The 18,111-nt window shown below is 32.9% G+C and overlaps 1 protein-coding gene across 3 annotated transcripts in view; it reads right to left on the minus strand.

Moving 5' to 3' along the window:
* COP1 (COP1 E3 ubiquitin ligase) overlaps positions 1-18,111 on the minus strand; it is a 243,896-nt gene that overhangs the window by 40,573 nt on the left and 185,212 nt on the right. For all 3 annotated transcript variants that reach the window (XM_069478385.1, XM_069478384.1, XM_069478383.1), the window contains one exon: positions 1,630-1,747. In XM_069478385.1, coding sequence (XP_069334486.1) covers positions 1,630-1,747 — 118 coding nt within the window. The remainder of the gene's footprint in view (positions 1-1,629; positions 1,748-18,111) is intronic.

An 18,111-nucleotide genomic window follows, 5' to 3' on the forward strand; every position in this document is an offset into this window, starting at 1 on the left:
GTTAAGGACATTTCCAAGTCCTTAACTCTTTATTAACCACCACAGTTAATAAAGAGTATAGCCAAGATTCAAACTGTCTGATTTCAGAGGCCAAACTGCTAACTCTTCAAATACTTCTCTATTGCCTCTTATCATTTCTTCAATTCTTCAAATTCTTACATATTTGTTTTATTTTTTGCTCAACAATGTTGAAATGAATATCTCTTTATAAATAAAAACTATAAAATTTTAATATTTCCAAATACACTTGTGGTAGATGAATTAGTTCTACACGCTTCTAAGGTCTAAATCTAAGAAAAAAATCATCATAATTTATAAAAACTAAGAAGGAAAAAAGATTGGTGAAATATGTATCTAATTTAATAAAGTCAACTAAGATTTCCAATTTATGAAGTTCAATTAAACACACACATACTTCAATTAATTGAACTCAAACTGATTCAACATTTATAATCCTGAAAGGAAAAATATTTTTGCCATATAATTTATCACACATATTTGAATCTGAAGAATTTTTAAATTATTTACTACTCATTATTTTTACTCCTAGAGACTGGATATTTTTTGACCGGTTTGTTAATTTAAATGTATGAACTAATTATCCCTATTACCTCCCCTTGGAAAGCTCAGTTTCCATTTTCTTTTTTTTAACCCTCTTTTATAACTCAATTCAAATTACCTTGCTAAATCAATTCAAATTACCAAGCTCTTATTTAGAGCAACCAGTGTGGAGGTAGATGTGGTGAGAGATACCAAATATAAGGCACTGGCATTAATAATCTCCTAAGAGAGATAAGAAACTAAGTAAAAAAGAAGAAAACAATGTATCATTAAGCTTGAGAATAGAAAATATGAAAAAGAGAAATTAAAAATAAGTATTTAATAGGGTAATACAAAATGAAGAGAACTATGAAATGGATAACCAAAAGATGGGACTGCCTACGTTATGTTGGCAGAAGAGCTTTGTCAATATTTTGACAATTAAGATTTATTTACCTCACTGACATCTTATTACCATCAAACAAAATTAAAAAAAAGAGAACTAAAGGCTTTTATTTTGATTCTCTAGATTAGAAAGCTTTTCAAAGGACATTTGTCAGGTATGAGTAGTAATACTTAAAGTTCTCTTCACAACAAATTTAAAAACCACTATGAAGTTACAGAGAGATCAACATGTCAGTGTAAAAGTCAACCAAATACTATCTAAAACCAAAAATAATTCTACCACTGTAGTGCATGTAGATAAATATACAATAACGTATTAGTTGACTTTAATAAATAAAATACTTCTCATTCTATTCCATCAACTATGTTGTTTCTTCTTAAGGAGAAGCAGTAGGTAAAATCCAATTTGAAGTTCAAATGCAATTAAACATAGGAGTACTAGATAAAGGGGGCTACACTGAAACTAGTTTCAGGATTTTATTCACAAATCACACATAAAAAGTGTGCAATACAGACCAGAATATACATGTGTGTTAATTTAACAAGTTATTAAAAAAATCTATTTTTAAAAAGTATATACACTCCAAAGCTATTGTTTAGATACATCCACAGTGATTTTACAAAATGGTAAATGATGATAGAGCTCTCTCTGTAAGCTCAACCTCTGAGGAGAGTAATACTCACGCAGAGACAATTTCCTCACCACTCACAAACTTTGCATAAGAGACTGCTTTTCGGTGTCCTTTGAATACCATGATTGGTTGTTTAGTGTTACGAAGATCATAGTAGTGGACACAGTGATCTAAAACAAAACAAAACGAGATAAATGTAGTAAATGAAGAAACTGAAAGCAAAACTATTAATAATTTTAACTGGTTTTGGTGTTTTTCATTGAAAGTACCACAGACAACTGTCAAACTTCCAATAGCTAGAAAAATAAAGGATAGGACTTATTTTCAATGATATGAGAAGATATTGGCTCTAGAAACAGTATCAAGGGTTCAAACAATTAGAAAATTAAAAATCAATCTTTATATTTTAAGGGATTTATAAAAAAGGTAATATAAACATTATGGGACATCTGGATAAACATAATACTATAGAATTTTATTTCCCATGTTTGCTTTTTTAAAAAAAAGATTTAATTGAGACATTTTGCATCTAATAAAATATACCCACTGTAAATACTGGATACAATTCAAAGATTTTTACTAAAGTTACCCAGTGATGAAACCGTCACTGTAAGTCATTTTAGGAGATTTTCTGCACCTCAATAACATCCCTTGCACCCATATGCCACCACACTACCCTGGGCAACCACTATTTCTATCTGTCTCTATAAATTCTTTGTGTATTCTAATGTAAGTGAAATAATACATTATGCAACCTCTATGGCTTTTTACACTTTGCATAATGTTTCTGATGTTCAGCTATGTTTTAACATGTGTCAGTAGTTCCTTCTTTTTTATTGCTGTATAGTATGCACTGTGTGGATATACCCCATTTTGTCAATCAACTCACCAGTTGATGGACATTTGTTTTCATTTTTTGGCTATTATGAATAATGCTGCTATGAACAATCACATTCAAGTCTTCGTGTGGACATATTTCCATGTCTCATAGGTATAACTAGAATAGCAGTTATTGGGTCATATAGTAATAATATATTTAACTTTTTAAGAAACTGACATACTGTTGATTGTACTATTTACATTCCAATCAGCAATACATGAATGTTCTAGTTTCTTTACATGAATTTGTTCAAATATCTGGATATAAGACCTTTATCAGACATATGTTTTGTAACTATTTTCAAACATTCTGTTCCTTGTGCTTTTATTTTCTTACTGCTGTGTTGTGAATTTTGATGAGGTCCAATTTCTCTCTTATTTTTTTTTTCAGAGATCATGATTTTCATGTTGTAAATAAGAAATCTTTGACTAATTCAAGGTATTAAAGATTTTCTCCCATTTCTAAAACTTTTATTATTTTAGTTCTTGCATTTAAATTTGCAATGTGATGTCCAGTTGTCCCAGCACCATTTGTTGAACAGGCTATCCTTTCCCTAATGAAATATCTTGGTACCTCTGCTGAAAATGAATTCACAATAAATAAGGCTTTACTTTTGGATTCTTATTTCTAATTAACTGATCTATATATGTCTACCCTTCTGCCAGTACAACACTGTTTTGATAACTCTAAAAGTTTTTAAATTGGGAAGAAAAAGTCCTCCAACTTTGTTGCTCTTTAGAAAAAAATTGTTTTGACTATTCCTGGTCTTTTTCATTTCATATAAACTTTAGGATCAGCTTATCATTTCCTATAAAAAAGCCTGCTGAAATCTTTACAGAGATTGAGTTGGATTCATAGATCAATTAGAGAAGAATTGCCATATTAATAATACTGAGTTTGCCAATCTATGATTATAGAATACCTCTCCACGTTTGTTTATGTCGTCTTTAATTTTCCTCAAAAAATGTTTATAATTTTCAGTGTATAAGTCTTGCACTTATTTTATTAAATTTCTTACATACATATCATTTTCTTTTTGACATTATTCTGAACAGAATCATATACTTAATTTTATTTTTGGATTGTTCATTGCTCATATATAGAAATATTAACTGATTTTTGTATATTAATCTTTTATGCAGTGACCTTTCTTAACACTTTTGTTAGTTCTAATAGTTCTTAAAATTAGTTTCTTAAAAATTTCAACATGCAGGAAAAAAAATCTAAATAAAGACAGTTTAATTCTTCCTTCCAAATCTAAATGTCTTTTATTTACTTTTCTTGCCTGAGTGCATTGGCTCAGATTGTAATCTCTAGGGCAAGGTTGAATTGGAGAGTCAAGGGCAAACATCCTTGTTGTGCTCCTGATCTTAGGGGAAAAGCATTCAGTCTTTCACCATTAAGTATAATGTTCACTGTTGGTTTTCCACAGAAGCCCTTTGTCAAGTCTGTTAAGAATTTTTATCATCAATGGGGATGAGATTCTGTCAAAAGCCTTTTCTATGTCTCTGATAGTGTGGTTGTGTAGTTTTAATTCTTTATTCTACTAATATGGTGTATTATCTCTATTGCCCAGCAGTGCTGGATAAATCCCATGTTGTCATATTGCATAATTGTTTTAATGTGCTGTTGGATCTGGCTTCCTAATATTTTGTTAAGAATATTTTCATCTATATCCTCAAAGAACACTGGTCTGTGTTTTTCTCTTTACTCGATATCTTTGGCTTTGGTTTCAGGAAGAGTTTGTGAAGTCCTGGTAGTATTTCTTTCTTAAACATTTGACAGAATTCACCAATAAAGCCATCTGGGCCTCAGCTTTTCCTTGTGGGAAGATTAATTACTAATTCAATTTCTTCACTCGTCATAGGTCTATTCAGATTTTCTATTTCTTTTTAAGTCAGTTTTGGTAATTTGTGACTTCTAGGGATTTTTCATTTCATCTATATCACTGAATAAGTTATATTACTGAGTTATTAAACAGGTTAGTGAATAAATTGGCATAAGGTTGTTCATGGTATGTTTACAATTGTCATATCTTTCTACTATTGACCCTTTCATCATTATAAAATGACCCTCTTTGTTTCTAGTACCATTAAAACTTAAAGTATACTTTGTGGGACATAAGTATAGCTGTTCCAGCTTTCTTTTGATTATTGCTCACATGGTATATATTTTTTCATCCTTTTACTTTCAACCTATTTGTGTTTTTAAATTTAAAGTGGATCTCTTATATGACAGCGTATACTTGGGTTATAATTTTTTAAAACCCATTTTGCCAATCCCAGCATTCTGCAGCATTTAATCCACTTAAATCTAATATAATTATTTACAGGATGAGCATCTGAAATCCAAAAATCTGAAATATTCCAAAATCCAAACTCTTCACTTCTGGAGTACCACCATGATACTGAAAGGACATACTCATTGGAGCATTTTGGATTTTGGATGCTAAATGGTAAGTACAGTCATGCATGGATCAAAGATGGGGATACATTCTGAGAAATATATTGTTAGGCAATTTCCTTGTTCACCTTACACAAACCTAGATGGTGTGACCTATTGTTCGTATGCTACAAACCTGTACAGCATGTTATTGTACTGAATACCATAGGCAACTGTAACACAATGGTAAGCATTTGTATATCTAAACAGAAAAGGTACCAAAAAAATATGGTATAAAAGGTAAAAAATGGCACACCTATATAGGGCACTTACCATTAATGGAATTTGCAGGACTGAAAGTTACTCTGGGTGTGGTGAGTGAGTAGTGAGTGAATGTGAAGGCCCAGGACGCTACAGTATATAGTATGGTATACTTAGTATACACTAAATAGTATACTTACGCTACACTAAATTCATTTAAAAAAACAGTTTTCTTCAATAATAAAATAATCTTAGCTTACTGGAATGTATTTACTTTATAAACTTTTAAATTTTCTTTTAACATTTTGGTAATAACACTTAAAACACAAATATATTATATAGCTGTACAAAAATATACTTTATATTCTTATTCTAGAAGCTTTTCTCTATTTTAAATTTTTATTTATTTTGTTTTACATTTTAAGCATTTTTATTAACAACTAAGACATAAACACACACATTAGCCTAGGCCTACACAGGGTCAGGGTCATCAATATCACTGTCTTCCACCTCCACATCTTGTCCCACTGGAAGGTGTTCAGGGGCAATTAACATGCATGGAGTTGTCATTTCCTATGATAATAATGCCTTCCTTTGGAATATCTCCTGAAGGACCTGTCTGAGGCTGTTTTACAGTTAACTTGTTTTTCTGTAAGTAGAAGGAGCACACTCTAAAATAATAAAAATATAGTAAATACATAAACCATAACATTGTTGGTTATCATCAAGTATCATGTACCGTATGTAACTGTGTGCGCCATATCTGACTGGCTGCACAGGTTTGTTTACACTAGCATCACCACAAACATGTAACATGTTGTGCTACAATATTATGATGGCTATGACATCCCTAGGTGATAGGAATTTTTCAGTTTATGAAACCACTTTCATATATGTGATCTGTCATTGACTGAAATGTCATTATGTGGTACATGACTCTATAATGAAAATATTTCAAAATCCAAAAAAATTCAAAATCTGAAATACATTAGGCATTTTGGGTAAGGGATACTCAATCTGTATATGGTAGGATTTACACATGAAATTTTGTTCTTTGTTTCTGTTATGTCTTTTCTTGTTCTTTTATTCCTTCATTGTTGCCTGCCATTGTGTTAGATATTTTCTAGCATAGCATTTTAGTTCCTTTGTTGTTTTTTAGTATACTTTTATGGTTATTTTCATAGTGGTTTTTCTGGGGATTATAATTAGCATGTTAACTGAAAATAATCTAGTTCAGATTATCACTAAATTAATTTCAATACTATGCAGAAATTTTGCTCCAGTATGGTTCCATCTCCTTTCCTTCTCATCGTTTGAACTATTATGGCCATACATATTACAATGTATTAATAAATTTCTATGTTATATGCTCATAAACATAGTTTTAAAATAATTGTTTTATTGTCTTTTAAATCACAAGAAAATTTTTACAAAAATGCATTTAAACTACCTTTTACATATATCTATATAATTATCTTTACCAGTTTTTATTGCTTTACGTGGATTTGCATTACTGTGTAGTATCCTTTCATTTCAGTCTGAAGGACTCTCTCCAGTATTTTCTGTAGGGCAGATCTGTTAGCAAAGAATTCACTCAGTTTATCTTTATCTGGGAATAGCTTAAATTACCCTTCATTTTTGGTGGATAGTTTTGGGGGATGTAAAATTCCTTACTGACAATCTTTTCCTTTCAGCACTTTAAACATATCCTATTGCCTGCTGGTCTTCATGATTTCTGATAAGTCAGCTGTTAATCTTAATGAGGATCCTTATACTTGCTGAGTTGCTTTTCTCTTGCTGTTTCTAAGATTTTCTAACTGCCTTTGTCTTTTAATAGTTTGAATGTTATATATTTAGTTAGATCTCATTGAGTCTATCCTACTTGGGGTTTACTGAACTTCATAGATGTGTGGATTGATGTTTTCCACTCAATTTAGGAAGTTTTTTGGACATTATTTTTTAAAATATTTTTCTACTTTTCTCTTGCTGCATCTTCTAGAAAACTGCATATGTTCGCATGCTTGATGGTATCACCAGGTTCCTGAGGTTCTATTCATTTTTCTTTATGCTTATTTCTTTCTATCCCTTAGACTGGATTATCACTATTGACCTATCTTCAAGTTCACTGATTCTTTCTTTTGACAACCCTAATTTGCTCATGAACCTAATTGCCCATTTCAGTCATTATATGTCCAATTACAGAATTTTTATGTTTTTCTTATTTCTTTTTGTTAATATTGTTCGATGAGGCATATCTGTCATATTTTCCTTTAATTCTTTAATTGTGGTTTATTTACTTCTTTGAATATACTCATAATAGGTGATTTAAAGTCTCTGCTTAGTGAGCCTAATATCTGAAATAGTTTCTTATTAAATGATTTTTTTTTTTGCTTCATTGTATAGCTCATTATTTTTCTTGTTGAAAAGTAGACTTTAAGATAATGTTATGTGGTAACTCTGGAATCAGTCTCCCCACCTGCATTTGTTCTAGCTAGGCTTTTTTTTTTTGATGGTGGTGGTGGTGGTGGTGGTGCTGTTTGTTTGTTTAGTGACTTATTTAGTAATTCTGTTGAATCTATAATCCCTACTGTGTGGAGCCACTGAAATGTTTACTTAGTTTTAAATTTATTTTCAATTTTTGTTTTTATTTTTAAATCAGGCTGAGCAGAGGTTGCTCCTGGTTCAGTAGTCACAAGATTTCCTTAAATGTTTTAAGCCAATATGTACATCTTCCCTCCTTTGTTAAAGGGATCTGTGTGTGTGTATGTGTGCATGTGTGTGCATGCATGCATGCTGTGGCATGCTTTCAAAGCTTGGGCAACTTATAAATCTGCCTTATCCTTCACTTTCTGCTTATACAGAGCCTAAAGGTTAGCCAGATGTTAGTGAGTGGGGCTCTCTCCAGTTTTTCCTAGATACACACACTGCCTTGCCCATGCACACAGCATTCTACATTACCGGACCATGTCAGAGCTTCTCAAAGCCCCCTGTGGCTGTTTTGTTGCCCAGAAATTTTTGGCTGTGCCCTTGTTTGCCCCAACTGGTACTGTAGTCTTACACAACTACAATGCTCCATCAGATTTTTTTCAACATCATAGGTATAGACAGGTCTTTCCCTGGAGTTCGGTCAAATAGTAACAATACTCTGGGAATGGGGCATTTTGAGTAGCTCCAAAATCAGTTTTCTCCCTGTAGTTGCAGAAAGACTGCTGGTTTTCAAGGCTTCCATGCAACAGAGTTGCTTCATTTTGATAATCTTGCCTGTATTTTTGTCGCTTATATGGAGGAATATTCCCACATTGGCTTTTATGTTTATTTTTGTAACTGTATTAAGTGATCACCTTAAGTGACAGGATTCAGCGTTTACTCTAGAGGTATAAATAAATACCTGCAATGTGGCATGTGCTAAAGTAAAAATGGAAGGAGAAACTATACTGCTTCAATTGCTGTGCTCATGTTAAATTTATCAGTTACAAAGCTTAAACTTGCCCTTTCCATTAATAATTCACAATTGAGAAATATTTTAATAAAATAAGCCATTAATTTCTCTAGTTATTTTATAAGTTCAAAATAATTTGATATTATAAAAGTAATATAATACAGTATAATAATATACCACATTACCTTATTCTCAAGTTAATGAAAAAGCAAAAGGGGCTATAAATGTAAAAGTTGTAGGCATATAAGTAAAGGTTAAATTATATCACTGTGTACTACACAAAGGTTTTACAGTAGCTAGAATGAGAAAAGTGATGTACAGAGTAAGTTATCCAATGTTAGATGTTTCTACAGACATCACAACCTCAAAACAAACTCTAGTGAAGTACTCAGAACCAGCCTACTATGTGAAGAGGTGACTTATTTTCAGCAAAATAAATGCCAGTCCATGCCATTATTATCACGTCATCATATTGTTACTTTGAGTTTTCTTGGTTTTATATTTTTATTGTATGTAATTAAAATTTGAGTTTGTAATTTTTTAAGAGATATATAAAGTATATATAAAGGTGTATAAAGGAGTACATAAAGGTGGCCTATAGTTTTACATTTGTACTTATACATTAATAACATAACAAAATAAAAAATCTAGGCCAATGAGGGAGTCCTCAATAATTTTCTTTCCTTGACCAAGGGGAAGGATGGTTTTTATATGTCTGAAGCATTGCCATAATTTTTTAAATATGCTTAAAAATTTGAGAAGTTAGGGTGTGGTCTAGTTCTGTTTCTTTCATTTCCCCCTTTTTACTTTGAAAATATGCAGAGAAGTTGAAAGAATAATACAGTGAACAGTCTTGTACCTTTCACTCTAGACTCACCAACTGTAAACATTTTATATTTGTTTTATCTACACCCTACACTCTCTTGCACCTCCCAAACCATCTGTAAGTTTCAAACATTAGGATATTTTCTCCTTAAAAACTTTAACATCTTCCTTCTACAAACAAAAACTCTTTGATTTATCCAGAATACCGTTATGTCATACTCAATAAAATTAATATTGACATAATATGCACCCTATATTCAAATATCCCCCAATTGTTTTTTAAAAATGTCCTCAATATTTTAGCAAGAATACTATAATGGTCCTTCCTACTGTATCACATGAGAAGAATATAATGTTTGTTTCTTCCAGTGGTGATGCTAAATTTGATTACTTAAATGACCCCATGGTCTTGTCAGTGTGAAGAGAATCCGTCTCTTTTACTTTTACTTTTAAACCAAACTAAGCTCCACAACCATTAAGAGGAAAACCAAAACATTTTATCTTTTATACATCTAAATGTCAAATCTCAGCAAATAACCGAGTAACAAAACACTACAAATACTCTCTTCAAGCCAACAAGATTAATAGATTAATCCATACTTCACTCATCACAGAAAAATCAATGCTAAATGACAAGTTGACGTCAATAATAACACCATTTGTAGAAATAAAACTGTAAATGACAACGTTACTCAGTGGTGGTAAGAGACTGGGGACAGGTTCCAGTACTTTTAAAAGGTTGGTTTCAGTTTTAGGGAATTGATATACATAGTGAAAGGAGAACTTTAATCTTTCTTAATATTCCCCTTTAAATTGTCTAATTTACCTCAAAGTTTTAGTTGATGTGAAAAACAGTTTGGTGGCAATGATTTAACACCTGTACTTCACTAATAATTTAGAACGATACTGTCAAATACAGCAGCCACTAGCCACATGTGTTTATTTAAATTTAAATTATCTAAAATTAAACTAAAACTTCAGTTTTTCTGTCACATCAACTATTAATACATTTCATGTGCTCATTAGCCAAATATAGATAGAACTACCATGTCGGACAGTGCAAATACAAAATATTTTTATTATTACAGTAAGTTCTATTTGACAGTTTTAATAGAAAATAACGGAATTAATAATCATAAATATCTATAATGTAGTAAGTAGAAATTCTATTTATATTAAAACGACAACAGTAATCAAAAAAGAAGGAAGAATAAACTCTAAATAGTTAAGATAGTTATATTCACATTTACCAATTGGGTGAGGTAATCCTCCCTTTCTTTTTTCTCATTAACGTACCCCCTAAAGCATAGAATGCTTGCCATACCATTTTAATCAGGTAAGTCTTTCTAGAGAATATGGAATTCAAACTGCCCAGTCAACTACTCAAAATGTGGGAATCAAAACAGTAACTTTTATGGCTAGAAGGAATATACTATTAAATACATACATAGACACATTTATATATTATTTATTTATATACAGTCCTGTGTTGTGTAACAACGTTTTGGTCAACAATGGACCACATATATTGTCAAAGATGGGCTGTATATACAACAGTTGTCCCGTAAGATTAAAGTGGAGTTGAAAAATCCCTACTGTCTATTGTAAATTCGTATGCATTACTCAAGTGTTTGTGGTGATGCTGGTGTAAACAAACTTACTGTGTTGCCAAATAAGGATATAACAATACAATTATATACAGTACAACATACTTGATAATGATAACAAACAACTATGTTTCTGGCTTATGTATTTACTGTAATTTTTATCATTATTTTAGGTGTAGTGATAAAAAAAATACAAGTTAACTGTAAAATAGCCTCAGGCAGCTGGGCACAGTGGCATGTGCCCATAGACCCAGCTACTTGGGAGGCAGAGATGGGAGGATCACTTGAGCCCAGGAGTTTAGAATGAAGTGACCTATGATTGCATCTGTAAATAGCCACTGTACTCTAGCCTGGGCAACATAGTGAGACCTTGTCTCTAAAGAAAAATTAGTAAAAATTAAAAACAAAAACAACAAAACAACCAACTACAGCCTTAGGCAGGTCCTTGCAAGAAGTATTCCAAAGAAGGCATTGCTATCATAAGAGATGACAGCTCTATGCATGTTATTGCCCCTGAAAACTTTCCAGTGGGATAAGATGTGAAGGTGGAAGACAATGATATTGATGATCCTGACTCTGTGTAGGCCTAGGCTAATGTATGTGTTTGTGGCTTAGTTTTTAACAAAAAAGTTTAGAAAGTAAAAAAATAAAAATAAAAATAGAATAAAGCTTTTTAGAATAAGGATAGAAAGAAAATACTTTTGTGTAGTTATACAATGTGCATATGTTTTAAACTAAGTGTTACTCCAGGAGTCAAAAAGTTAAAAAAGTTTATAAAGTAAAAAAGTTATAGTAATCTAAGGTTAATTTATTATTGAAGAAAGAAAAAAATTTTTTAATGAAGTTAGTATATGCTCAGTGTACTGTAATGTCCTAGGCCTTCACAATCACTCACTACTCACTGACTCACCCAGAGCAACTTCCAGTTCTGCAAGCTCCATTCATGGTTATTATATTTTTACTGTACCTTTTCTTTGTTTAGATATGTTTAGATACACAAATACTTACCATTATGTTACAATGGCCTACAGTATTCAGTGTATTAATAGTAACACGCTGTACAGGTTTGTAGAATAGGAGCAATAGGCTGTATCATATATAGTCTACGTGTGTGGCGGGCTACATCATCTAGGTTTGTGTAAGTACACTCTGTGATGTTTACATAATGACAAAATCACCTAATGACACATTTCTCAGAATGTATCCACATCGTTAAGTGACCTGAGACCGTATTATACATTAGTTACTAGGTATTCTCAGGAGACTGCTTCAAGGACCGCCACCCCCAGACTCCCCCCAGATACCAAAATCAGAAGATGCCTGAAGACGCTCAAGTTTCTTATATAAAATGACCTATTATATGCATATAACCTATGTACATCCTCCCGTATAATTTAAATCATCTCTAGGTTACTTATAATATCGAATACAATGTAAATGTTATTTAAGTAATTGTTATAGTATATTTTTATATCTGTATTATTATTTTGTTGTTGTGTTGTTACTTTTTTTCCAAATATTTTCGATCTGAGGTTGGTTGAATCTGCAGATGTGGAACCTATGAATGCAGAGGCCTGAGTGCATATCCCACTCCCAAATATGTGATTATAGAAACAAAAGACAACAGGGTTCAAAAATTTACTTAACCTGGAAAAGAAAAATAATACCAAATGATAATGATGGGTCCTGAAATGTTAGAGATAATTAGGAATATAATTTTACAATTTAAAATTTTCTATTTGCTATCTGTGGTTTCTTATTTGCTCTTAATAGGTCAGTATAAGGAATGTAAGAGATTTAAGCTTCCTTTTTTAATGTGCAAACTTACTCAGCTCTATTTCCTCCTATAGTTTTTCTTATTGTACAGTTCCTCATTTGTGTAACCCTAGTGCACCATAAATGATTTATTATATTATTCTATTTGGACTGAAATATTTTACAAAGGCTACAAACTTATTTTGCCTCACTACATCACTACGTCAAAAGTCACAGATAGAGAATCTTAATTGAAGTATGATAAAATGTTTCATGTATTATTTATCCATAAGAGCCTTTCATAGCTGGTATACTTATAACTGCACTATTACCGACATGGTGTTTTAGTTTGAAAGCAGTGATTGCAGGAAAAAAAAAAAACCAAAAACAAATACCAAGCATATTTCAATACATGCACATGAGCACACTTAAAATGTGACTAATCCTACAGTAAAAGGTAAAATATTATGAAGCCTCTTTTATTGCCAAAAATAAAAATGTTTACAGCTGCTATGAAGGATTACTCAACTAAGCTTCATAATCATTCATTAAGAGTTCATTCCAGTAAATGCTTCAACTTTGGGATGAGGACACTGTTGATTTTTTAAAGCTATTTCTACTTTACCTCAAAACATACAAAGTATTTGTATTTTGTCTTCAGGTTGTCAGTGGGGATTAAAAAGGTAAAGGGAGAACTTTCCTTTGCAGAAAGAAAGCAGAATTTGATCTGCTGTGAAAATAGAGAGCAAAGGAAAATAGGAAGTGAAAGAATACACTGACTACTGAGATCAAGTGTAAAGTTGCATTCACCTTTGAAAAAGTGAATTATAGACCACTGGCTCCCCCTCCCCCTCAAACCCCAAGCTTTCTGGACAATCACCAGTGTGTCAATCACTGTAAGCTCTCAGTGCAAACCCAGAGAAGGTGTTGCTGGGTGCTAAATTAGCAACATAATTATTTACTGATTATTTCAGCAACAGACGTTATGCTGCCCAGTTGTAATCTTTAACTCTATTAAAAAGAATCATTTATTCAAAAACTATTCTAATATCTGTTAGAAGTCATTAACATTAGAACAGGTGGTTACATTCTGTAATTGCCATTTCTTTTAGGTCATACGAACATTTAAAAAACAATTAAAACCTCATCTGCTAGAGAATGAGAGTTACATAATGAAATATATTTGAAATTTAAAATCTAAGGAGACTAAATGAAACCTCACCTTAGTCACAGTCTTATGAATTTAAGAAGTTTACAACCTGAAATACAAACCCTACTTTGCTTTGTACTCCAAAAACTTTTGGGGGAAAAAAAAAAGTAGGCAGTAAATAACGGTTTTAATTATCTAAAACTAATCAATACGTATCAGTAGTAATATCTGAAATCACGTATTTGTTGGGAATCTACTGGTGATACAATGAAGAACAAGAAAAGATATTGCTTTCGTAGCACTTACACTCAGGTATTGGAGTCAGACAAAAACAATTATATAATAAATAGAATAAATACAGACTAAGTGATGACAATAAGATGAAGAAGAAATGTAACGATGGGGTGAATCTCCTTGCCATAGCATTTTCAGAAAGGTTTCTTTGAGGAGATGACATTTAAGATGAGACTAAAGATAGAGCAGCTGGCTATGGTAAGAGGCAGGGGAAAAGTGCCTAATGAAGAGGAAACAGCGCAGTGAGAGCAGTATGGAGAGTGATGTAGGATGAAGCTAGAGAAGTATAGGAAAATCTATGCAGAAGGATGGGCTAATTTCATCTGTAAGAATAATATTCCTGCTGCTGTCCATAGAATAGATTGGAGGGGAACAAGTGGGGAAGAGCTGGGAGTTCTGTTAAAAGGTTACTCCAGTAGTCCACAGAATGGCTTGAACTGGGAGTAATTCAATTCCAGCCTAAGCTGGGTATGACTGTAAGAAGAGCAACAGAGAGAAGATAAGGGTGGAAGAAAGAGGAGAGGGGTCAATTATATTGAATGGTAATAAGAAAGAAGAGAACAGACTAGATCAATTGATTTAGCAACATGGAAGCAATTTGGTCATGATGACAAGGACATTTTCAGTGGAAGTATGGTGAGAGAAGTAAAGTAGGTTGAAATGTGATCAGGAGAGAAAGAGCCAGGAAATGAAGACTCTTTTGTAATAAGACTTTTTAAAGAGAGGATGGCATTTAATAGGTAGAACATGCATGATTCAATTTAGTGTCAAGAGTGAGGTATCTGGCTTTGATCACTGTATCAACAGAAAAAACAATGGAAAAGTAATGGTTTTGTGAGGGAAAAATGAATTGAGTTCTGGATTTTAAGTCTGAGGTGCCAATGGAACACTAGGGTAAAAATTTCCAGTAAGTAGAATAGAGATGTCTGGCATTCTTGACCTAAGTGTGGGATCAAGGTAGAAATTTAGGAGTCAGCTATTTAAACAGAATAACTGAATGGATAAAATAACTCACAGAGAATTTAAAGAGTGACAAGATAACAGAATATCAATGAATACCAACATTTAAGGGAAGATCAAGGAAAAGACAACTGAGAAGTGTAAATGAGAGAGATATAAAGAAAACCAGAGGGTAGATATTTTAGAATCCAAAGGAGGATAGTTTTTCCAGAAGTGAGTGGTTACAATATTGAATGCTACTAAGACAGTCGTCCCCAACCTTTTTGGCACCAGGGACAGGTTTTATGGAAGACAATTTTTCCATGGACCAAGGGCAGGGGAGATGGTTTCAGGATGATTCAAGTGCATTACGTTTATTGTGCAGTCAAACCTCTCTGCTAATGATGATCTGTAGTTGCAGTCACTCCCGGCACTAGCATGACCACCTCAGCTCCACCTCAGATCATCAGGTGTTAATTTCTCATAAGGAACATGCAACCTAGATCCCTTAAACATGCAGTTTACAGTAGGGTTTGTGCTCCTATGAGACTCTAATGCTGCTGCTGATCTGACAGGAGGTGGAGCTTATGCCGTGATGCGAGCGATGGGGAGCTAAATACAGATGAAGCTTCGCTCGCTTGCCCACCGCTCACCTCCTGCTCTGCACTACCCAGTTCCTAATAGGTTCCCAACAGGACTGGTATCGATCTGCAGACTGGGGTTTGAGGACCACGGTACAAAGAGATCAAATAAAATAAGGGCTTGGATTTAGCAACATGGAGGCTGCTACTGATCTTGGTGAGAAATTCTTTGTAAAGGTAGGAGCAGAACCCAGAATTCAGAGGAATGAGAAGCTGGGGGTGAGGCAGAACTTTCTTTTCTTTCTAATAAGGCGAAACTGTACATGTTTAAAATGAGGACAGAAAAGAACAGAGGAATTCAACTTCCATTCAAGAACTATTTGTACAAAATTTGTAACAAACTCTTATTGTGTTGTCATATTTTTATTTATAAACACTTAAAAAATTTTTTCCTGTAACTATCAATCCAGGGATTTGAGGTAATTATAGCAATTTCTAGTACAATGAATCATTTTCCTGTAGAGATACTGAAACACACACACACTCTCTGTCTCTTTCTCTCTCTCACCATTGATAAAGTAATCACTGCTAACAGGTTTAAAATGATCAGGTAAAAAGAATTTGTTTGGGATAGATGTAGAAATACCTTATTGCACTAAATGTTTAATGACTATTTCATTATCTTTCCTAAAGTAAGAACAAAATGACTATTATTAATGAGTCAATGTTTTTAAATAGCTGAGGACACAGTCATTTAGACTGCGTTCTACTAAAAGCAAGAAGACGTAAAGGAAGAAGACAATGTAGACAATCAGGTATCAGACTGAATTTCTGAAATCCTGAATTTTATCTTCAAGGCTTCCCAGATGCTTAAGAGCCTATAAAAGTTCTCAATATCCTTGCTTTTGGATATCACCATGATAGGACTGGAGTGAGAAGGAAGGTTTGGGAAATCCTTGTTAAGTTGTCCTTAGGTAGGGCAAATAACTTCTGACTATTTAAAAATACATACATATACTAGTTACTAATATTTATCTCATTTAGCTATTATTAATTTTAATAGCAATAATTATACCATTTTTTAACTTCCTTTAGTGATATCTCAATACACAGTCTTAGAGCCTTGAAAGAAAGGTACTCTTTGGAAACAGAACAAGGCAAGTATCAGTTATGAAAAGACATGAAATAACACAAGCACATATGGAATACTCTAAGAGCATTTCCTTTTAACGGCTGCTCTGAATTTGTTTGTTAGATCTTTGTTCATCATTAGAGAAAGAATCAGAGACTAACATTTCTTATTTGCTACTATATACAATTAGCTCTAGTTTCAAGCCTAAATAAAACCTTAGAAAGATGCACTAACTTTAGCCACTATTATATACCCTTTACTTTGTGAATGGCCCTTTTCTCTAATCCCTACCAATCTGCAATAGATATTCAAGAAATTGTAATATTCTCCTAGTGTCACAGAAATAGCGATTAGCTATGTGGACATTAGATTAAGCTACAATCATGAGTAATTAAAAACAAATGATAAAAGCCTCAAATTATGTACAAATTTCCACAATTTGAAAAAAAGAGTCTCAGTTAAGAAAGAGTAGCAGAAACTTTAAAACAAAGTCCTTCCTCATCTAATTTATTTGAAACCCCAGGATTTAAGTGGATTAAAGTAGAGATGCTCATGTTAAAGTACAAGTAGGAACTGGAGCCCTTTTTTACCAACTCTTTTTTTCTTCCTTTCCACTTGGCCTTCCTTTCCGTCTTTCTTTCTTTCTTTTTTTTTTTTTTTTTCTTTTGAGACAGAGTCTCGCTCTGTTGCCTGGGCTAGAGTGCTGTGGCATCAGCCTAGTTCATGGCAACCTCGAACTCCTGGGCTTGAGCAATCCTCCTGCCTCAGCCTCCCGAGTAGCTGGGACTACAGGTATGCGCCACCATGCCCGGCTAATTTTTTCTCTATATATTTTTAGTTGGCCAGATAATTTCCTTCTATTTTTAGTAGAGACAGGGTCTCGCTCTTGCTCAGGCTGGTCTCAAACTCCTGACCTCGAGCGATCCACCCGCCTTGGCCTCCCAGAGTGCTAGGATTACAGGCGTGAGCCACAGCGCCTGGCCCTTTCCGTCTTTCTTAACCCTTGAGGAATCTAAAAAAATATATAATTTGAAAAGAACTAAAGGTATGATCAATAGGAAAAAATGATTGCATTTATTTTATCCATATTTATCTCTTTTTGCAGGGAGGTTTATTAATGAATTTTTAATGCTTAATTCAAAAGCTCACATTTTTTTTTATAAATCACTACTATCACCAAACCACCATCACCACAACAAAAAATCCAATTCAAAACATCAATATCATTATTACTGGAAACAAATGTTTCCAAAAACATCTATTTGTACTATGTTCATGATTTTTTGGTT

The sequence above is a fragment of the Eulemur rufifrons genome, chromosome 8 (genome assembly GCF_041146395.1).
Source record: "Eulemur rufifrons isolate Redbay chromosome 8, OSU_ERuf_1, whole genome shotgun sequence".
Taxonomy (NCBI): domain Eukaryota; kingdom Metazoa; phylum Chordata; class Mammalia; order Primates; family Lemuridae; genus Eulemur; species Eulemur rufifrons.